General features: G+C 37.2%; 1 protein-coding gene across 1 annotated transcript; it reads right to left on the bottom strand.

Moving 5' to 3' along the window:
• Positions 1–1,499: 1,499 nt before the first annotated feature.
• On the bottom strand, positions 1,500–13,142 carry LOC145766677 (uncharacterized). The gene is made up of 13 exons (XM_082578390.1): positions 12,987–13,142; positions 12,241–12,448; positions 11,811–12,007; positions 11,018–11,249; positions 9,733–9,877; positions 9,036–9,182; positions 7,469–7,593; positions 6,677–6,862; positions 6,023–6,189; positions 5,330–5,462; positions 4,027–4,200; positions 2,706–2,944; positions 1,500–2,297 (listed from the first exon to the last, which is right to left on the bottom strand). Exons 1-13 carry the CDS (start codon positions 13,140–13,142, stop codon positions 2,136–2,138), a joined length of 2,271 nt encoding a protein of 756 aa, XP_082434516.1. The 3' UTR covers positions 1,500–2,135.
• Positions 13,143–17,798: the final 4,656 nt, after the last annotated feature.

Below are 17,798 nucleotides of genomic sequence, written 5' to 3'. Positions count from 1 at the left end.
ATGTAACTTTTGTGATTTTCGTCCAGCTATTGCAGCTTTTTTGATTTTTCTAGATTCTTCTTTTTTGATTTCTTTGAGTTCTACAAAATGTTTTCGATTTTTTTTAGATATTTGATGTATGTGGTTTAAACTTCAATAGAATACAAGTCAAATAGACTAATTTTAACAAAATTAGAAAAAAAACTGGTAAAAGGAAACCTTGCCCCAAAGCGAAAATGGAGCATAAATCGAGAACAAAAGGTATGAAATCTGTTACTATCCAAAACAGGTAACATGGCTGTGAAAAATCTCAGGTTTACATAAATGACAATCGCTTTCTTCCATACACTGAGATGTACTTGTCTTCTGCTTAATCCAAACGGCACAACCAAGCTACTGTCGCTATGTCATCCCTTGCAGATAGGCTACTGTGGTGGTGTTTCTGGCTCCACGCTGTTTATTTTATTTTTTTCTTAAAACAAAAAACGACGTCAAATGAAAAACATAAACAAACATGAAAATGTTTGAATGTTCGCAAACTCAAATCACTTCCATTCAAATTATTAGAAACGCATTACTTTTTTTAAAAGCAAGGGTATGAATAAAAAATAGGCTAGCTATTATAGATTCTGCATGCCCATCATCAGTGGCCTCCTCGCTACATTCCATAAATATATGAACAACAATTAACAAAACTTATTAGTTTTAGTGTGACATAACCTATTCCCAAGCTACCGATTGTTGGCCTACTATTAACATAAATGTTTAATAATGCGTTTTATACTGTATATCAAGATTTATGTAAAAATTCATATACGCTACTCAACTTATTCATTCACAGCTTGTCCGCCAGTGTCGAAGAGCATTGTTTTTCACATTTTTTAGGTCGTTGTCGTCATAGAAAACGCTAAGGGGCAGGCCCGGATTTAGCAGGGGCAGAGGGTGCAGGTGCCCCGGGCCCCCAACTTTTGAAGGGCCCAACGACGTGGAAAAATGTAATTTTGTGTTATTTTTTATTTCTTTCAGCCTTTGAAGTTTCTGCAAAATGCTGTGCAGTGCTGGATTATTGCTACTGTAGACGTAGAGGTGGTAAACTTTTTTTGCACCGGGGCCCCCCGATCTAAAAGTGCCCCAGGCCCCCATCAGCTAAATCCGGCCCTGCTAAGGGGGCAGTTGGTGAGGATGTGCTTCATCGTCTGATTTAAACCATAATCACACATTGGGTTGAGAGTCATCTTCCATCGGAAAATTTGCTTTAATTTCTCCCGACTCCGCATCGGTCTCTATTTAAGCAACACCACTCTGTTCTTTCAAGGGCGGGAGCTGTTAAAGACTTTCCGAAGGACTTAAGGTAGCAGAATGGTGTGTACAATCAGACGCAGAAGTTTACATTTCCAATCGTGTAGTTGCCGCGCTTGTGTATTCCAGCGAGCCTTCGATAAAGCCCTCGCTCGAATAGGTTTGGGTTTATGAAGAGGGTGACATTGGTTGGATATTTGTTTTATTTTCTGTGTTTGTAGCAATTTTTCGAATAAGGTGGCGCTATAGTTACTCAATTGAATAGTGACAATAAACAACTTATCTGAGTAGCCTACATACACTTTACAGTGGCAAGCTTCTTTGTTTACAATACTGTTTGTATTGGAAAGCTTCTCTTCGACACTATTTCGCTTTCTTCGAGACATTTTAATTAAATAAAACAATAATTTCAATCGAACTGAAGTAGTCTAAAAATGGCTTACAAGAGTCCCATGGTCGAAAGGTTTTTTTTATAAAAAAAATAACTCAGACATAAAACTAATCCACCATACAAAATAAATGGCGTAAATATTACAAATAAGATCAAACCTTAAGTCAACAAATCTTCGGCGTGAAGTGACATTTGGAAACATAGTCTGGTAAAAATGTCAACACAAATATTTCCCAATCACAGTGTGCGGCAACATTTTACCCAGTGACGTAGCTAGAATAAATGTCATTGGTATACACATACATACTGCTGTGAATTTGGATATGCATTATTATCGAGAGAAACACCGTGTTTGTTTTGATTGTCTATCTCAGCTCCGCTTGTCACTCCGAAGACCCATGTTTCAAGATCACTGACGCAAGATCTAGTCATTTCATGAGAAAATTTCAAGGTTGTTCAGTCGGTTTCACGAAGTTTTGGCTTTATTTATTTTTAGATACAAGTTCTTTTTCTTTTCTTCTTGTTTGGTTTGCTGCTGTAGTGCATATTCGTTTAACATGCTGCGTTGATCGTTCAACATTTTCCTGAACTCTTCTCCCGTTTTGATCGACTTCTTTAATTCCCATTGCTGCACAATACACATACAAAGTAAAAATCAGATAAGATAAACATCATTTTTGCAACGCAGAAAGCTGCAATGTGCACTGCTACAATAGGCTATGGAGTAGACTACTTAATAAAACGCGTTCTAGTCAAAGAGTTCTTAAATAGGCTACGATTTTGCGTTACGAATCACAAGTTTATGCAAGCTACTTTCAACAAGAGTTGATAAGTTACAGCTAGGTATGGGTGGATGCTCCACACAATTCGACGTCCGCTACAGATGCAATGAAAAGATCAATACGAAGAATCGTGGCAATCCCTAATTTTTAGATTGTTTAAGACAAAAAAATGTCCAAGTAGCCTAACCTACTGGCAATCGTATTCTTTGTAATAATACGGTTTTGTAAAATGTTTTTGTTAAACGAAATATTACCAAGAATTCTTTTTCTATTTCTTTGTTGCGAGCACGCAACTGGAACCACCACGTCATCTTCAATGCTGTTAGCTGGGAAACCTCATCCACTAATTTGCTTTTTACAACAAAGCAGCCTGGCTTCCTGTTGATTCCCGTCATGGGAGTTCGAATCTTGATCAATCGAGAAGAACGATCACGATCATAAGTCAGACGTTCAATGGATTTGTCGTCAGACATGTTCAGTAACCTTGTGCGACCTGAAAGAAAAGGTTGAACAATGCATCTTATTTGTTTGGCGTCTTTTCAGCGCGTGACTGCGAAAGCGACATCTACGACGCTGCCACAAATGGTACTTTTCTCAAAAAAGATCAGTTCCTTTGCTGCAATCGTGTTGTCTTGTCGCCTACTAGTCACTGATTACAAACATGCTCTGGAGGCAGAAACAGAGCATATAGGCTATAGGCTACTACAAACAAAATGCCTTAATCCGAAAAATAACCAGGCAAACAAGACATGTTGGCTAATGGATAGACTGCTTGCAAAAGATAGACCATTTGAGGATTGAACAAAGTAGGCCTAATTAATTTTGAGGACAAAAATGATGCAAATATAAAAAAGACGTGCTTCGACAAGTGCGCGTATTTGAGATGTGTCGACAGCGTAGAACCTTACCAACTTTAAAACAATCCTACATGGGCTGTAGTATCTGCTAACTAAAGAAGCATTTTTTCTAGCATCAAAATGAATTGTTTTGTAAGACACAGCAGATCTATTGGTTAAACTGTGGTGTGGTGTAAATATTTTTCGTACAGTATCAATCGTCTACGTGTAGCGTATAATAACAGCTATAGAATTACATTTCATCTTCCGAGACGTATAAGTATAAGCTCTGTGATGGTAACTAACAAAATTACGACGTTTCATGCTCTCCTTCGTAAAAGTATATATAAATTTACTGATCGCTGCTTTAACACATCGAATACGTGGATTCAGCATTTGATGAATTCCGAGTGTTATCATCAATCTGCTTTCTTCCAGCATCGTGATCGTGCTCTCCAGCCTGAAACTTGTGCTTAATATTTGTGTAGTACCGATAGCTGCTAGGCCTACTCGATTTCTGTGTGGTGTTGTATTTCGTTTTCTTTGTGTGTTTGTATCCTATGGACCAATTCTACTTGTGTCTGAAACAAAATCCAAATAAATAAATAAATAAATAAACGTAAGCAAGATGACGAAAAATCAATTATTGCTAATGAGCAATTTTTAGTGTAGAAATAATTACGCAGTTAAATCTGATAATGAGTTCAGCATTGTTGTAAAGAGCATTGCAGTAACTCACCAAGCTGGACTCTTCCTAACGAATCCCACCACGTCTTTTTAATGTTGTTGTTAAACAAGCGTTCCTCCATAACTGCTCTGTGTGCTGTCATGATTTGGGAATGATGAGAAAAAATGGCATTTGACGTGTGAAACACCCGTATGTGAAACTCAACGAAGTAACGGGGAGAGAGACCTGGAGTCAAAATACGATACAATGATACACTTAACTTTAGATAATACAAAGAGAAAATTAGGTTACTAGAGTAGCCTACTAGTCACTAGTGTATCGGTTAGTTTGTCCCTTCAATGTAGTTTAGATTTGTTTCACAATTGATGATAAAATAACAAAAGTTCTGGTTAGTCTTTTGGGATGTGCACTTTTTATGAACAACGAACCACGCATTTCATGGACCACTCTCTAATTAGCTGCACCTAGCGGATGAAATAAATAACAGGCAACAAAAAGCTGAAATTTCACTCTGTCAATCTCGGTGACCAAGCCTGTGTCAGTGGTTCAAAGCATTTACAAGTATGAAAAACTATCAGGATTGAGCTCCCAAAGAAGCTTTTTCAGTCCAGAGACAAACATTGCCACAATGAATCTATATAACATGAGTGTTGCCGTTGGTCACAGCGGTAAACCATAATCTCTTCTTGGGAAAATTGTAACATAAAGTTCCCGGATCCGTTTGTCTGCATGTAGTGACCGAAAAAGAAACACTCCTCGAAACGTCTATTCAAAAAGTGTATTCCTGTAAAATTAGCCCGCGGCTATCGAAAATGGGACGCAACACCGTACGCCTCTAAAACTGTCACTACAGAACAGATTACTTGGATAAAAGACGGAGAATTTGTCCAGCTAGCAAGCACCAAATAAACCAGTTAAATGTGCGACCGACTTCCAACAAACAACTTCAAGAATGAATCAGAAAAATTTGTGATAACTCAAAGGCACGTCAGCAGTTAGTGTGACGCAATAATTCATGTTTAAACAGGTTTCAAACTGAAACAGGTTTAAGCAGGTTTAAACAGGTTTGACACAAGTCTTACGAACGATGGTGCAATTTTGGCTCATGTTTTAGGAATTTCCATGACGTAAGATTCAGTAGACCTGAACGGTTTTTATATGACGTTTGATTAGGTGAACAATTGTCTGGAACAGCCGTGTTGGGCAGTTTTCTTAAAAATTAGTCTGACATAGGCCTACTGCAATGGATTGCAAAAAAATTAAACGCAAGAATAAAGAAGTAAGCTGCTAGCATACTAAGAAGAGGTACCTAGGGGTAGAGCTTAGTGGTTCGATCAACAAAAACTAACCCTACCTGCTTGGGCATCTCCTTTCAAAGTGATGGTTGGTGTAAACATCTGAATGAAGTTTGGATTGTTTCTACAGATTTTCACATACGTTGACGTTGCGTGATGATCTTCCGTAACATTATATTGTTCTTCTAAACCCTTTGTAAAAATATAAAGATTTTATGATGGCTACTAGCCTACTACTGTTACTACTAGGCTACTACTTATGTTTAATTTTTTTGTCATATTCTTCTGTTCTTTCAAGCGTATAACTTAGAATTACACGGCAACAAAATTTTGAGCACTTGTTTTGCAAAATTTGCTGTTAAAATTTTATTTTGTCATGCACTTGACTAAGTGCTAGTATAGTCTAATGAAGCGGTGAAGTATTTCAACCATTGTTTATTTGCAGGTTAGCTAGTCAATTAGGCTTTCACAAAAGTTTTTCACAAATTGTTAATGTTAAAATGACTGAATGTAACCACATACATATAAAGTAAGTGGTAATTTGTTATTTCAAGACCTTGTATAATTTTTACTAAGTTGATAAGTATGTTTTAGTTACTGCAGACATGTGAATTCTTCTTCACTAATACGATCATTGTGGCCTAACACGGTGTAGCCTGGTCCTGTACGTGTGTATGAAAAACGATACATTTTATTGCAGCGGTGAATCGTAATATTCATGAAAAACATGCCCTAGGGCCTAGGCGACTTACGTATTTGTAAACCAAATGGTTTTCGTGTACGAATGCTGTGGAGCGCAAAGTGTATCGGGAAACCATCTGTTCTACGATCGACTGGCAGAAAGTCTTCATTTCATTACACACTTCTTTAGCTTCGTCCAAGGAATAGTAAACTTTCGTATAAGCCGTATAAGACATATCTGATTGAATATGAATGAAGCATTTTTCTGTTTAGATTTTGCAATTTTAAGCCTCTACTTTACCAATAAAATCTCACGGTTTTTTCAGATTTAAGCAAATCTACAATTACATTTTTATTAACAACTTCAAAGAAGTTTCTGGGAAGGAGCCATCATGTGTGTGAATGCTTCACTTTCTATTTTAATCAAATTACTTTCTGTTGTTTCAGATATCACAGTTGAAATCAAATGCAGAGTGAGATGTTGAACATCACCAAACACCACCCCCTGGTGTCAAAATGAAAACCATCAGAGGATACAAAAAATAAAAACAAAAGCGTAAAGTTTGAAAGTGCTCAATGCACTCAAATGTTGTACAACACACGATTAAAATCTTAACCCCCAAAAGTAGCAACTCTTGCATGGTTTCAACGTCTACCGACATGGAAAAAATGTAAAAATAGCAACTTTTTCTAGATGGGATCCCACGGTCAACAGTCTCACAAACCTTTTGTTCGGTTGACTGTCATGTGCATAAAGCGATGGTAGGTTGGCTGACATTGATCTTTGTCGGTCAGGTCGTCTTCATTTAAGTTTTCGTTCTTTTGCGAGTTCACTAAGTTTTGGTTCTCCGTGACCATAGTTCCATTGATATCCACCATATGAACCACTATCTTCTCCACAACATGATTACCTTTGAAACAAGTTTTCACCACTTATGAGAAAGTTATCGATGCCGAACTAGTTGCTGTTACGTTGGGGAGGGAAACTTATTACCTTTAACAGTAGTAGGCTTAATACATGTTTAGTGACTTCTTGTCAGCAACAAAACTTCATGCGTAAAAAACACAAAATTTCTGGTTTCGACGTTTTTGGTAAATATTACACAATTCCTTACTAATTTAGAGACCCATGTTGCAGACATGGAGTAGTCGTATTTGATCACAATCGATAACAAAATAATTCTTACTGATTGTAATCGTTATGCCTACATTTGAGCCCTTTACTGAGCATGTCAATGCGGCTAGGATACAGGCTATTTATTTTAAGTTTTTCCTAAATTTTAATTAATTGAAATATTCCGGAATGAGCATGTAATATTGCCTAATTAATTAGGCTACTATGAATACTGAATAGCCCAATGAATTACTATAAACTTTCAAGTAACTCTAATCGTAGTCGCATAGTAGGCAAGCAATAATTGTAATCAACTGCAATGTCATCGTAATAACCCATAGATCAATTAGTGCTGTACAGAGACTAGTGTAAGTTGGTTAAAACTCAATGATTTTTAACTCACGTATATCCAAGGTTAACTTGGTCCACAATTTATGACGCTGTGTTTCGATCAGTTCGAACTGAATATCGGACACGCCGCTAGGATCAGACGCCGCTGAATTTTTCTTTTCAGAGACTCGCTCTAGCCTATGAAAATTTATATGAAATGAAAATATTACTGCAAACTTTCCTAATGGAAATTCAGCATTCTTCATGTAAACAAAATTGAGTAAATTGAAGGCCTATAACCAACGAGCACAAACGACGAGATGTAACCATTCCGTCACGCGTTGCAAAGGGCTGATACTGAAAAGAATTTGCATAAGTGTATGATATAGTTAAAATAAGTTGGCTTCTTCTTCGTCGTCATCTTACGAGCCTATGGAGTCGAAGTTCTATCCGTTTATTTCCCGAGATTTACGATGTTCTAGGACTACACTGGAAGACTACTAGAGGATAGCCAGTCTTTGGTTTTATCATCCAAGACGAGCAGACCGTCCACTTCGTTTGATGACTTGAAGATGATGCAATCGTTGATAATGTGATCTGCGGTCTGTTCCTTTTGCACTATATTCAAACGAAGAGGAAAAGGCCATTTCCCATTGGTGCATTGTCAACCGAAGATTGGCTTCCTTGCCTTTCCGTCCACTTAATCTAAATCGTCAGCCACCAGGTGTAAGCCTGGATACGACGAACAAAAAACATTCAAAGTGTAGATGTGAAAATGGGCTTTGATAAAATCTCTGGAAAATCGATTCCGCGATATTTACAATCCGTTGCAAACCTCCCATTAACAAACGAACTGATTTTCTCTCGTTTGAAAGTAGGCAGCATTTGGCGATTCTTTTTTCTACGTTGCAATCTTTTAACAAAGCTGACAATATTAGCCTACTTTGAGGCAAGCGTTCTTGTTTGCGAACTATTTTATTCCCCAATAACCATTGAAAGGAGTACAAAAGTGAAAGGGTAAATGTGCCAAAGACACAGCCACAAGCTCTTGAGCGGTGTCGAATCTGCTCCTTTCAAACCATGGTTCTCAACACTCGGCTACGTAGCCAACAAAAAAATGAACCAATGGAATAACAAAAGCGAAAACATTTTTAGAACAGCATTGCAAAATAGTCACAAATACAAAAAAAATAAGAAAAATACAAAGAATAATACAAAGAAAAACAAGTTATAGACCTATCCTCAAAAGTTATTTATATTAATCCACTACTTTACGATTCCTCAGCCAGTTAGATGTAGGCTAGGCCTATCGTCAAACTCCGCTAGTTGAAGTGTTATTGTTGTGAATTGCTCCATCTAACCAGTGTTGCTGAATAGAAAGAGCTGTCTTTAAATGCGTTGCTCAAGCGTAGGCTACACCCGGAAAGCCGAACCGGTGCCGCTTGATCTTACCGCTAAACCCAGTGTTGACTAATTAATAATTATGCAATCAAGGAAAACGACATTTAGGTTGCGAGTGGGCTGCAGCCTGCATAGTGCATACTAGCTTTTAACCGTTTCAATAAAGATGCCACATGTTATAAAGAAAGGAGATACGCAATTAAAAGGTAAAAATAATGCTTTAGACTGAAGAATCGTACTTTTTTTTGGGCATTGCTTTCATCTTCGTAATGTAACTTCCTACCCCAGACTCTGGGTTAAACCACCAAGGGTGAATGTGTTCTATCATTTTATATCTTCCAATTGATTCATTAACTGCCGTTATGTTCAAGTTGTTCGCAAATATCCTGCAACAAACAGAACAAAGGTAAATGCTGTGCCAAGGTAAAAACCTTATAGACAAACACTGAGATAATACAGTATAAGACAAAGAGAAAAACTTACAGATACGAAATGTTTTTGGTATAACACCAGACAAGATAAGCAACGACAATTTTTCATGTAGCCTACTTTGGAGTGTCTCTCGCTAAAAGACATTTCAAAATGCTTTCTTTAAAATTTGCAGCTATTCAAACAGTCAGACAATCTGTTTGACTTTGACATCAGGCAACACACATGGGTTAATTGCAGTAGGTAGGCAGTAGGCCTAAGCTACTACCTACTGTCTGTGAATAAACAAACAACGTAATAGCAACTACAAGTAGAAAAACACAGAGTGTGGGGGGAGGGGGGAATGAAAACAATAAACTACTTGGTAGTTTAGTTAAAACGCAAAAAAATTATACTTAAGTATAATAATGGTAAGAGAAAGAAGAAATCAATACAATAGTGAATAATTTTTTTACTCCATGGCATTAAATGAGCAAGTTATCATCATCCAAGTATATGTCTACAAACCTTGCCTCCATATCGTTGTCTTCTCCACCCCATCCCCAAAATCGGTTACTGTGACCATTGACTAGCTGATAGTGCTTTTTACTTATGGCCGTCACTCCTCCATACTTAGTTCCATAACCCGTTGTGTAGTTAAACTTGTCAATAGCTGGAAAAGACAAGTCGCACAGTAAGTTTTATTTGAAATAAGTCGAGAACATCCCAATCGGTCACGCGCTTATGGAGTGGCTTTTTCCTTCTCCTGTAGTTTTTACCCAGAGAAACAGATCTCAGACCATTAATCAAAGACTTTTTATTTTATAGTTATTCATCCAAAAAATGAAAGAGAAAACCGCATGTCTTTAGCCACAAGACCATAAACGTTGACTGTTTTGTAATAGCATTGTAGTGTAGCCTGAGCAAGCTTTAACTCCTGTGGAGGCAACAGAAAGACAAGCCCTGAGAGTCTATGGCTTAGCCTGCACGAAAAACTGTAAATGTAGTAATACAAGCTACACTATCCAGCAGTGTGGGTCATTGAAAAAACATATTCCATTTTTCGCAATGCATTTCAAGCGTTTTCTCTTCATTATTGAATTATTGCTTCAGTCAGCTTCTTTTGGTGACATACGGTATACAAAGCAAGAAAATAAGTAAAATATTGCTACTCTTATTGAACGTTCTCTATTGCTACGTTTCTATCTCCTGGCGAATCATCGCTCCGGTCGTGATTTTTTGCCCTTGAGGGATGAGAACCTACCTTTTTAGCCTAACCCAGGTGGTCGATATTTTTTCGGACTACACTGAGGGGCTGTTGGAGAGTAGTCTTTGAGGAATGAAACAAATACTTTTAAAATGACTTACTAATATTTTGCAGACACTTTTTTAATGTTTTTAAAAAACACATAAGCTTATTTTTGAAAGATAAGCACTTGAAAAAACGAAATAAATATTCTAGAATTGCAGATATCTTGTAGTAGCTAACATATTTTAAAAAAGGCCCCTTGGTCACACCTGTTCAAAAAAATTGCATTGTTTTGACAAAACAAAGCAAGATTTTCAAAATAGTATGGGGTGCCACGAATGAACTGTAAAAGTGTAGAAAAAGGGTGAATCTGGCAAATAAAACTAGGCTAAAGTATTCCTGATTGGAAAATCACTGGTGCTCCAGAAGTTTGGCAGACATGTCCAAAAAGTAAGCGGTGGGTAGGCGCCTACTAATGGCATACCAGACACCAGCGTACCATAAGGCTATAAGCTACCCACAGTTTTTACTACCAAATCAAATCTACAACACACTATCACTAACCAGGAGACATGTGCTTCGGAAAATGTTCGCAATCGTATATGTTTTTGTCATTTTCAACAAGCATATCAACGTCGTGGTAGATAAAGCAATCGAAGTCACGTGATTCTGGATCGCGATGCCGTCGCCATCGATCGGTGATTTCAACAAACGCTGCATTCATGACGCGGGCCTTGTTGAAAATTCCATCATCATATTGTTCGGCGACAAAGACGCAGTACATGAGTTTCTGCCGCTGTAACAATTTAGTAATAGATTCTAATTAAAAAGAAAACTTGAAATTTGTCGGTAAAATTACGCCTTCAACTTTAAGGAGGTAGCTACTCTATTTGTTTCTTTTACAGCTCAATTGGATGGATGGTTTAACTTTTTAACTGCAAGTGATTTAAACCGCAAGATCGCAAAATACAGGTAGGCTATAACTCGCAGAATGTCAGTTTATAATTCAAGCTGCACATTTCAAGGACATCTCTCGATTTATTGTCACCTGATAGATGAAATAATCATGGGCTACAACATGCGAAAATCAGCCAATCTCAGTGACTGGGCCCAGTGGCGGATCTGTGGGGGGAGGACGATCGGGGCTTTTGGTACTAGCGAAAGTAAGTTCTTTTCTCTCGGACGCCTTTTCTTCAGCAACTACGCTCACCCATTGTCTTACACCTTGGATAGAGTTGAACGGCGTTTTTCAACGAGGGCCTCAAACCAGGATCCCATAATTGGAAAGCAAGCGCCTCATCCTCCGTCCAATTCTGGTTCAATGTTACAACAAACAACTGTGAAACAATGCACGTACTTGAAGAACGGGGTGGAGATGACGTAATAGCGTAACTAAGTGATTGAATCTGTTTTTGTATGGAATGACGATGGCTACTTTTTGTAGAGATCTGCAGTTTTTTGGCCTGTAACATCCGTTGAAAACGTCAACGCCTGCTGCTCTGATTGCTCCATCCATGGTTGGTTGATAAGTAGCATTTACGTCCAAGGGGCCCCCTGCATACAAAAAAATTGTCAGAAAATGCTACAGTACATAGGCCACTGAGTAATATATTATAGTTGGTATAAGCTACAGTAGGCTACAGCTGTAATCTCAAACATGCCATAAATGTTAAAACGCAAAACATTCCGTTTATTCAATAAATGAGTCAGGTGAGTCACTCAGTAGGCTACAAAAATAATAAAAATAGTCAAAGTTTCACAAATGAATACAAACTACAATAACTTACTCAGACCAGCGGGAAAACGTTCACAAGTCGTTTGCATCTTTTGTGGAAGGCTCATCTCCTCATCTGGGTCATCTTTTGGATACATTATTTTTGGTACAGAGATCGACTTCTTTACGTCAGCATTAGTAGCTTTGTCAGATAGATCATTCTTACATGTTGTTGCTATGACGTCCACCACTTTCAGGGATGGTGTCTCCATGCGCACCACCTAACAAAAAAAAAATGTTGTCTATGCGCCAGTTTTATAGAACCAAATCTCGCTTTGTTATGGGTGATGAGGTATTAGCTGCAAGTCTAAGATGTTGAATTAAACTGCTTTTTAACCATTTTGAACTTGTTGCTACAAGGTATGTAATTGACTAAGCATCCAAGTTTTCTTGAATCAGTTCAATTTTCTTGAAAAACATATGATAAATGTTAAAACCATTAAAATTACCATACCTCTGTTACCTTTATTAGGTTACCCTTGCTTGTTGCTTGCTTCACTAAACAACTTAATGTATGCCTTATGTTTTTTATTATCATATTTGTTCATATAGCTCACTCTATAGCCTACAATCTATTGTTTATCTCTATTGATGTAAAAATTCCTTTGATGATTGTGTGTGATTTTGCAATACAACTTTGTTGTGGGATAATTTGCTTACGGTTCATTAAATAGCATATTGTTTTTAAAAAAGTCGCATTGTAAATGTTAAGGTAGCTTATCAAAAAGTAATTTTCTAAATAGTTTGAACCTTTCTCACCTGAGTCCTTTGGAAAGAGACGCCACTTTGAATATTTCGCATCCTTGTGTTTATGTTGGCATGGCTATAGTTCAATAAAATGAAGACGTGAAAAAATACAGTTGAAACCAATGAGATTGTAAAAGCATAAACTAACCATTTACCTTGAACCTTCATCTGTCAAAACATTTCAACAACTTTTATTTGTTAAAATTATGTTAAACATCTAACAAAACTAGCCTATCGGTGGAAAAAGAAAAGTTTTATTTAAATGCTTTCCAAAGATTCTCAATAAAAGAAGTTTCAATTTATGTGAAAAAATCAAGTTTAGCCTATGTAAGAAACTGTTTTGTAGTTTGTTACCGAAACAAGGTTGTGATAAATCTTTACACTTTTTAGGCCTACTATAGCCTAGCCTGGCAAAAATTTAGGAAATTTCTTGCTTGATTTGTATCTATCTCATTAAAATAATCTTTCTTTTCTATTCTAAATTTTCAGACAAAAAAGGCTTAAATAAACTTAAGAATTTAGCATCAAACAAAAGAGTATAATGAATTGACATGAGATAAAATTGCAAGTGCCAAAGGTTAGAAATTGGTGGAGCCTGTAATAATAATCTACAAGGCTGTTTTAATAAAAGCTGCAGTATTTCGACAAATTTTACTAAACAAAAACACATTTTTTTCCTTTGGCACAATTTTTTTGCTTTTTTGTTTTGGGTTTCGAATGAACTTTCGTTGTGAACAAATTCGTTTTGTTTTGAAATCTAAGCTCTTGCACATCATTATAGGCTAAAAATACAAATCGAACACATTGATCTTTTACAATAATTTCAGAACTCATTCGGCGCAGCAACTTTCCAAGGTGGATTGCCTTGCACCTAGTAGCCTCTTGTCAGATGGGGAATTTTATCCCAAACAACATTAACAAATTCAAGCTCACATCGATTTCGCAACTCAATTGCCAAAAAAACGATAGTTTTACCCTTAAAACGAAAGCGAAAATGCAATAAAATAGCGTAAGCTTTGGCTACTTTATATCAGTTACTAGTCTGTCTGTGCTCACTTTTAAATGTTCGTTTCAAAACTTTCTGAACCCGTAATTTACAAACTCTGATTGAAAGTTATACAAATCCTCTACGTGAATTTTGCAAAAAATATTGCAATTTAAAATACTTTTAGTTTTTGGATCTATGTAGCCTACTGTGCACTTGTAAGCAAAGTTTACGTTCTCTGAAAATTATGACAAAAATATAACACATATCTTGGTTTACTGATGTAGACTGAGAAGCAATGAGCAAAAAATAGCCATAGCAATCTAATATATATAGCTAGGCCTTAGCAATCTAATAAAAAATAGCCATAGCCATCCTAATTTCAAAAGATGTTAAAAACTGTGAAAGAATGTGTTTGTCTCAGTGTAGGCTATTGCTTGCGGTAAATATCGTATAGTGCAACCTAGCCTATTTGAACAACACAACTAAAATTTCTGCATTTCTGTGTACCAATAGGCTATTGTTGTTGTGTTATTTGTTTATTTTACGATTAGGCCTAATGAATTACAATATAAAGTCAGGCTACAGCTTTCCGCTAAAGGCGGCTTTTTCAAAGTGACGTTTAAACTAAACTGACTCAATTCACTTGTTGCCCAATGCTTACCCCTGCTCTGCAGCAAAATCACAGCAGCTTTTCCTCAACTTAGTCGATGTGAATTGATCTACATCTTATAGCAAATTTACAAGTTATTTTTATTCACTGCACAATTTCTTTGAAGTTTAAAAGACAACTTACACTTTCAGCTCCTGCAGCTGACTTCTGTGCGCTGCGAACAAACGTTGACCCTAAAAAACAAGCACTTCGGAAACGCGCGTAGTGAGTGCAATTTACTTTGTGTGCATGCACATTCTTTCACTTTGTACTACGTTTTTAAAGTTAACTTGGTTGAAAAGTTAATGCTTTTTGCTGTAAGCTTAAATTTTGTAGAAACTACCTTGACAGTAAATCGTTTGACAATCAATAAAAACTTCTGTAGCCTGCGGCAGTCGGCGGGTCATTTACAAATTTAACGTACAGGTATGTGATAAAATCAGTGGCTGGTGAAAGCCAATGTTCCACCGCTATGATCGGCCTATAAGCTTGAACTTTTCAAATTAATATCAGCCAAACTAAGTGTGATAAATATGAACATTTAATTTGCGTTCAATTAATTTGCGATAGAAGTGCAACTTATTGCTATACCGGTACTCTGGGAAAGCAGCAACAACTAGCTCAATGGCAAACTAGTTTTCGGCTTCAGTTGGGTTGTGGATAGGTCTGGACTATTTCAAGTTGAAACATACAAAATATTTTGAAAAAAGGTAACAATTGCGTTTCCTCTTGTGTAATCCGTCTGGCTCAAAAGTAAAAGTAAAAAATTAAGAAAAGTTTTTTTCTAAACTTGCAAGGTCAGTTTTATTGCGTTTCGATCAAGGCTGTAGAGTCGGATTGATTTTGATGTGTCCGGAGTCCGAGTTGGCAAAAAAAAAGACGACTCCAACTTCAGCTTTATGCAAAACGGTGAACAAAAAAATGTTTTCTGGTAATCTTGTTTCAAAATATTGCTTCTTGTTCTATTTTATTGCACTCTAAAAGAAGCAAAAAATATAACTGTGAAGAAAAAAGTCAGCAATCGTCAAAAATGTCACAAGTCAGCAAATTCACTTTAGCAAGCGATAACCAAGCAAGTCCGATGCTACCTGAAAATCTTACTTGCTAACCTGGACACTGCGGGACAGTAAGTTAGGCCTAGATGAAATGTAATTTCTGAGTTGAAGCACTTCCTGAGTTGTCGAATGCCGCGTGGTCTGACGACCGTGATAGCCCATTGCTGAACGAAGGCTTTCCCCTTTTTTGCCAATCCAGTCGATTGTGCGTTTTTGTAGGCTATACCAGTTTGTTCTTCCACACTCTTTGTCATTCTCGTCTCTTCATCTCATTTTTGACTTTCCTCGTTTGCGTTTATTTTCGTAGGGTGTTCAAATTGTTAATTTGTGGTCCTGATATCTTGCTATATGACCTGCCTGTTACAATAGCGTATTCCCGTATTCCGTAAGTCTGTTTGATTTCGAATCTATTCAACAGTTGTTTTTTTTGTCACACCATGTTAAACCCATCAAAATCCGTTCTTGTGCTCTTTGCATTGATCTTAGTTTTAGTTTAAGCGTTAACTGTTTGTTTGGTTCAATTGCATTAAATTGATTTAAAACTACGAAACTGAATAAGTGTGATCTGCACCTGTTTATTTTCGTATGTAAACACTATCCCCCGGTCTGCAAATTAGTTAGTTTAGTTTTGTCTTTAACCTTGATTTTCAGCATCACACAACTCTAAGTATGTGTTTTCAACATAGAATCTATTGCTTTTATATTTTGTGCCCCGGGCAATGAAAAACCTGTGCATCAACATTTGGTTTTGCAGTGCAGAGCCTTGTTCGGATCACCAGGCTACTTCTTAACAGTAGCACTTTTCAAGTAGGCCACCAAAACCTAGGCCTGAATCGTTTAATTAAAAACATTGCAGACCTTGCCAAGTCATAGGCCTACTCCTCAGGAATTACCTAATCCAGTCCAGAGGTGGTCAAACTAAGCTAGCCTACACCTTGAAAGCCTGACTTTTTATCAAACGCATGGCTGCAGGGGCGCCGGAACAATTTTTGACTGGGGGGGCAAGATTACGAAAAAAGGGCACTTTTGTTTACTAAAAGGCCAATTTTTTTTCAAGTTTTAAGATATGATATAGCGATAATGCTAATCTATCAGCTCACTATGTATAGAGTAATAATAGCCTACAAGTGTCCCGTATACAAAGAAGGGCACCATGCTATGTTATAATGATGTAACCTACTGTCAAGCCTTAAAGCAGCCTGCAGCCATGGCCGCTAAGTAGTGCTTGAATGACTGCCGGTGCTACCTCCTCAATCGGCCAAGTTTGGCCGCCGGTCTCTTCTAGCCAATTATTTAATTTCGCAATAGAATGATCGTGGATTGACTGTCGAAAATATGTAGTATCAAAGAGTGACGCAAAATTAGGTCAGCACGTCATAATCGCCACTGTTGCATTGTGCGGGAACATTTGTTATTGATGGAATATATCCAGCTGCGATCACCAGCGCTGTAAGTCTTGTTTGTAATTCCCGACGTTTAGTTTAACAAAGTCTTAATCCGAAGTGCTAATTTACATCGGCTGGCAATATTGTCGTTTTTATGTCGATTCGATGTTGTCGGACATTGAATCGTTATTAAAAGGAGAACTAGGTTAGTTGACATCCGAGGGAAAACATTTTTTGATCATATTTTGCAAAAATTATGCTTTTTTTAGTAATGTTCTTCACATCATTGAAATACTTATTTTATTACCTTGCCGTCATCATCAACACATGTCGAAAGTTGTTTTTTGTTGCTAAAAAGAATTCTAGGGGAGGGGCGAACTTCTTTAAAATCAGCCACATTGGAGACACTCGTGCGAGTGTCGTTAGATGGTCCCGCAGTAGCCTACTGGATTACAATCCCGATAAAGCAGTTATTGCGTGGTGCAACGATTCTATTGTAGGACGTTGCCCAGATTTCAACAACGCTAAGTGATCATTTTAGCATTGTTGCAAGTTTAATTCTATTTACTTGTGCTATCGTTATTTTTCTTTTATATTTTGGCCTCCAAGCACGCAGATTTGGTCGCCGATAAGGAGCTCCCGGTAGGCCACGATGGCTGCCGAAAAAAAGAGTTTTAAGGCCTGTACTGTGTGGCAAAATTTTGTGTCTTAAATATTATTTTGAGGCAAAAATGAAAGATTATAATT

This window comes from Aplidium turbinatum, chromosome 1, assembly GCF_918807975.1.
Source record: "Aplidium turbinatum chromosome 1, kaAplTurb1.1, whole genome shotgun sequence".
Taxonomy (NCBI): domain Eukaryota; kingdom Metazoa; phylum Chordata; class Ascidiacea; order Aplousobranchia; family Polyclinidae; genus Aplidium; species Aplidium turbinatum.
Note: the sequence above shows the minus strand (reverse complement) of the source record. Positions and strands in the feature narration are given on the sequence as shown.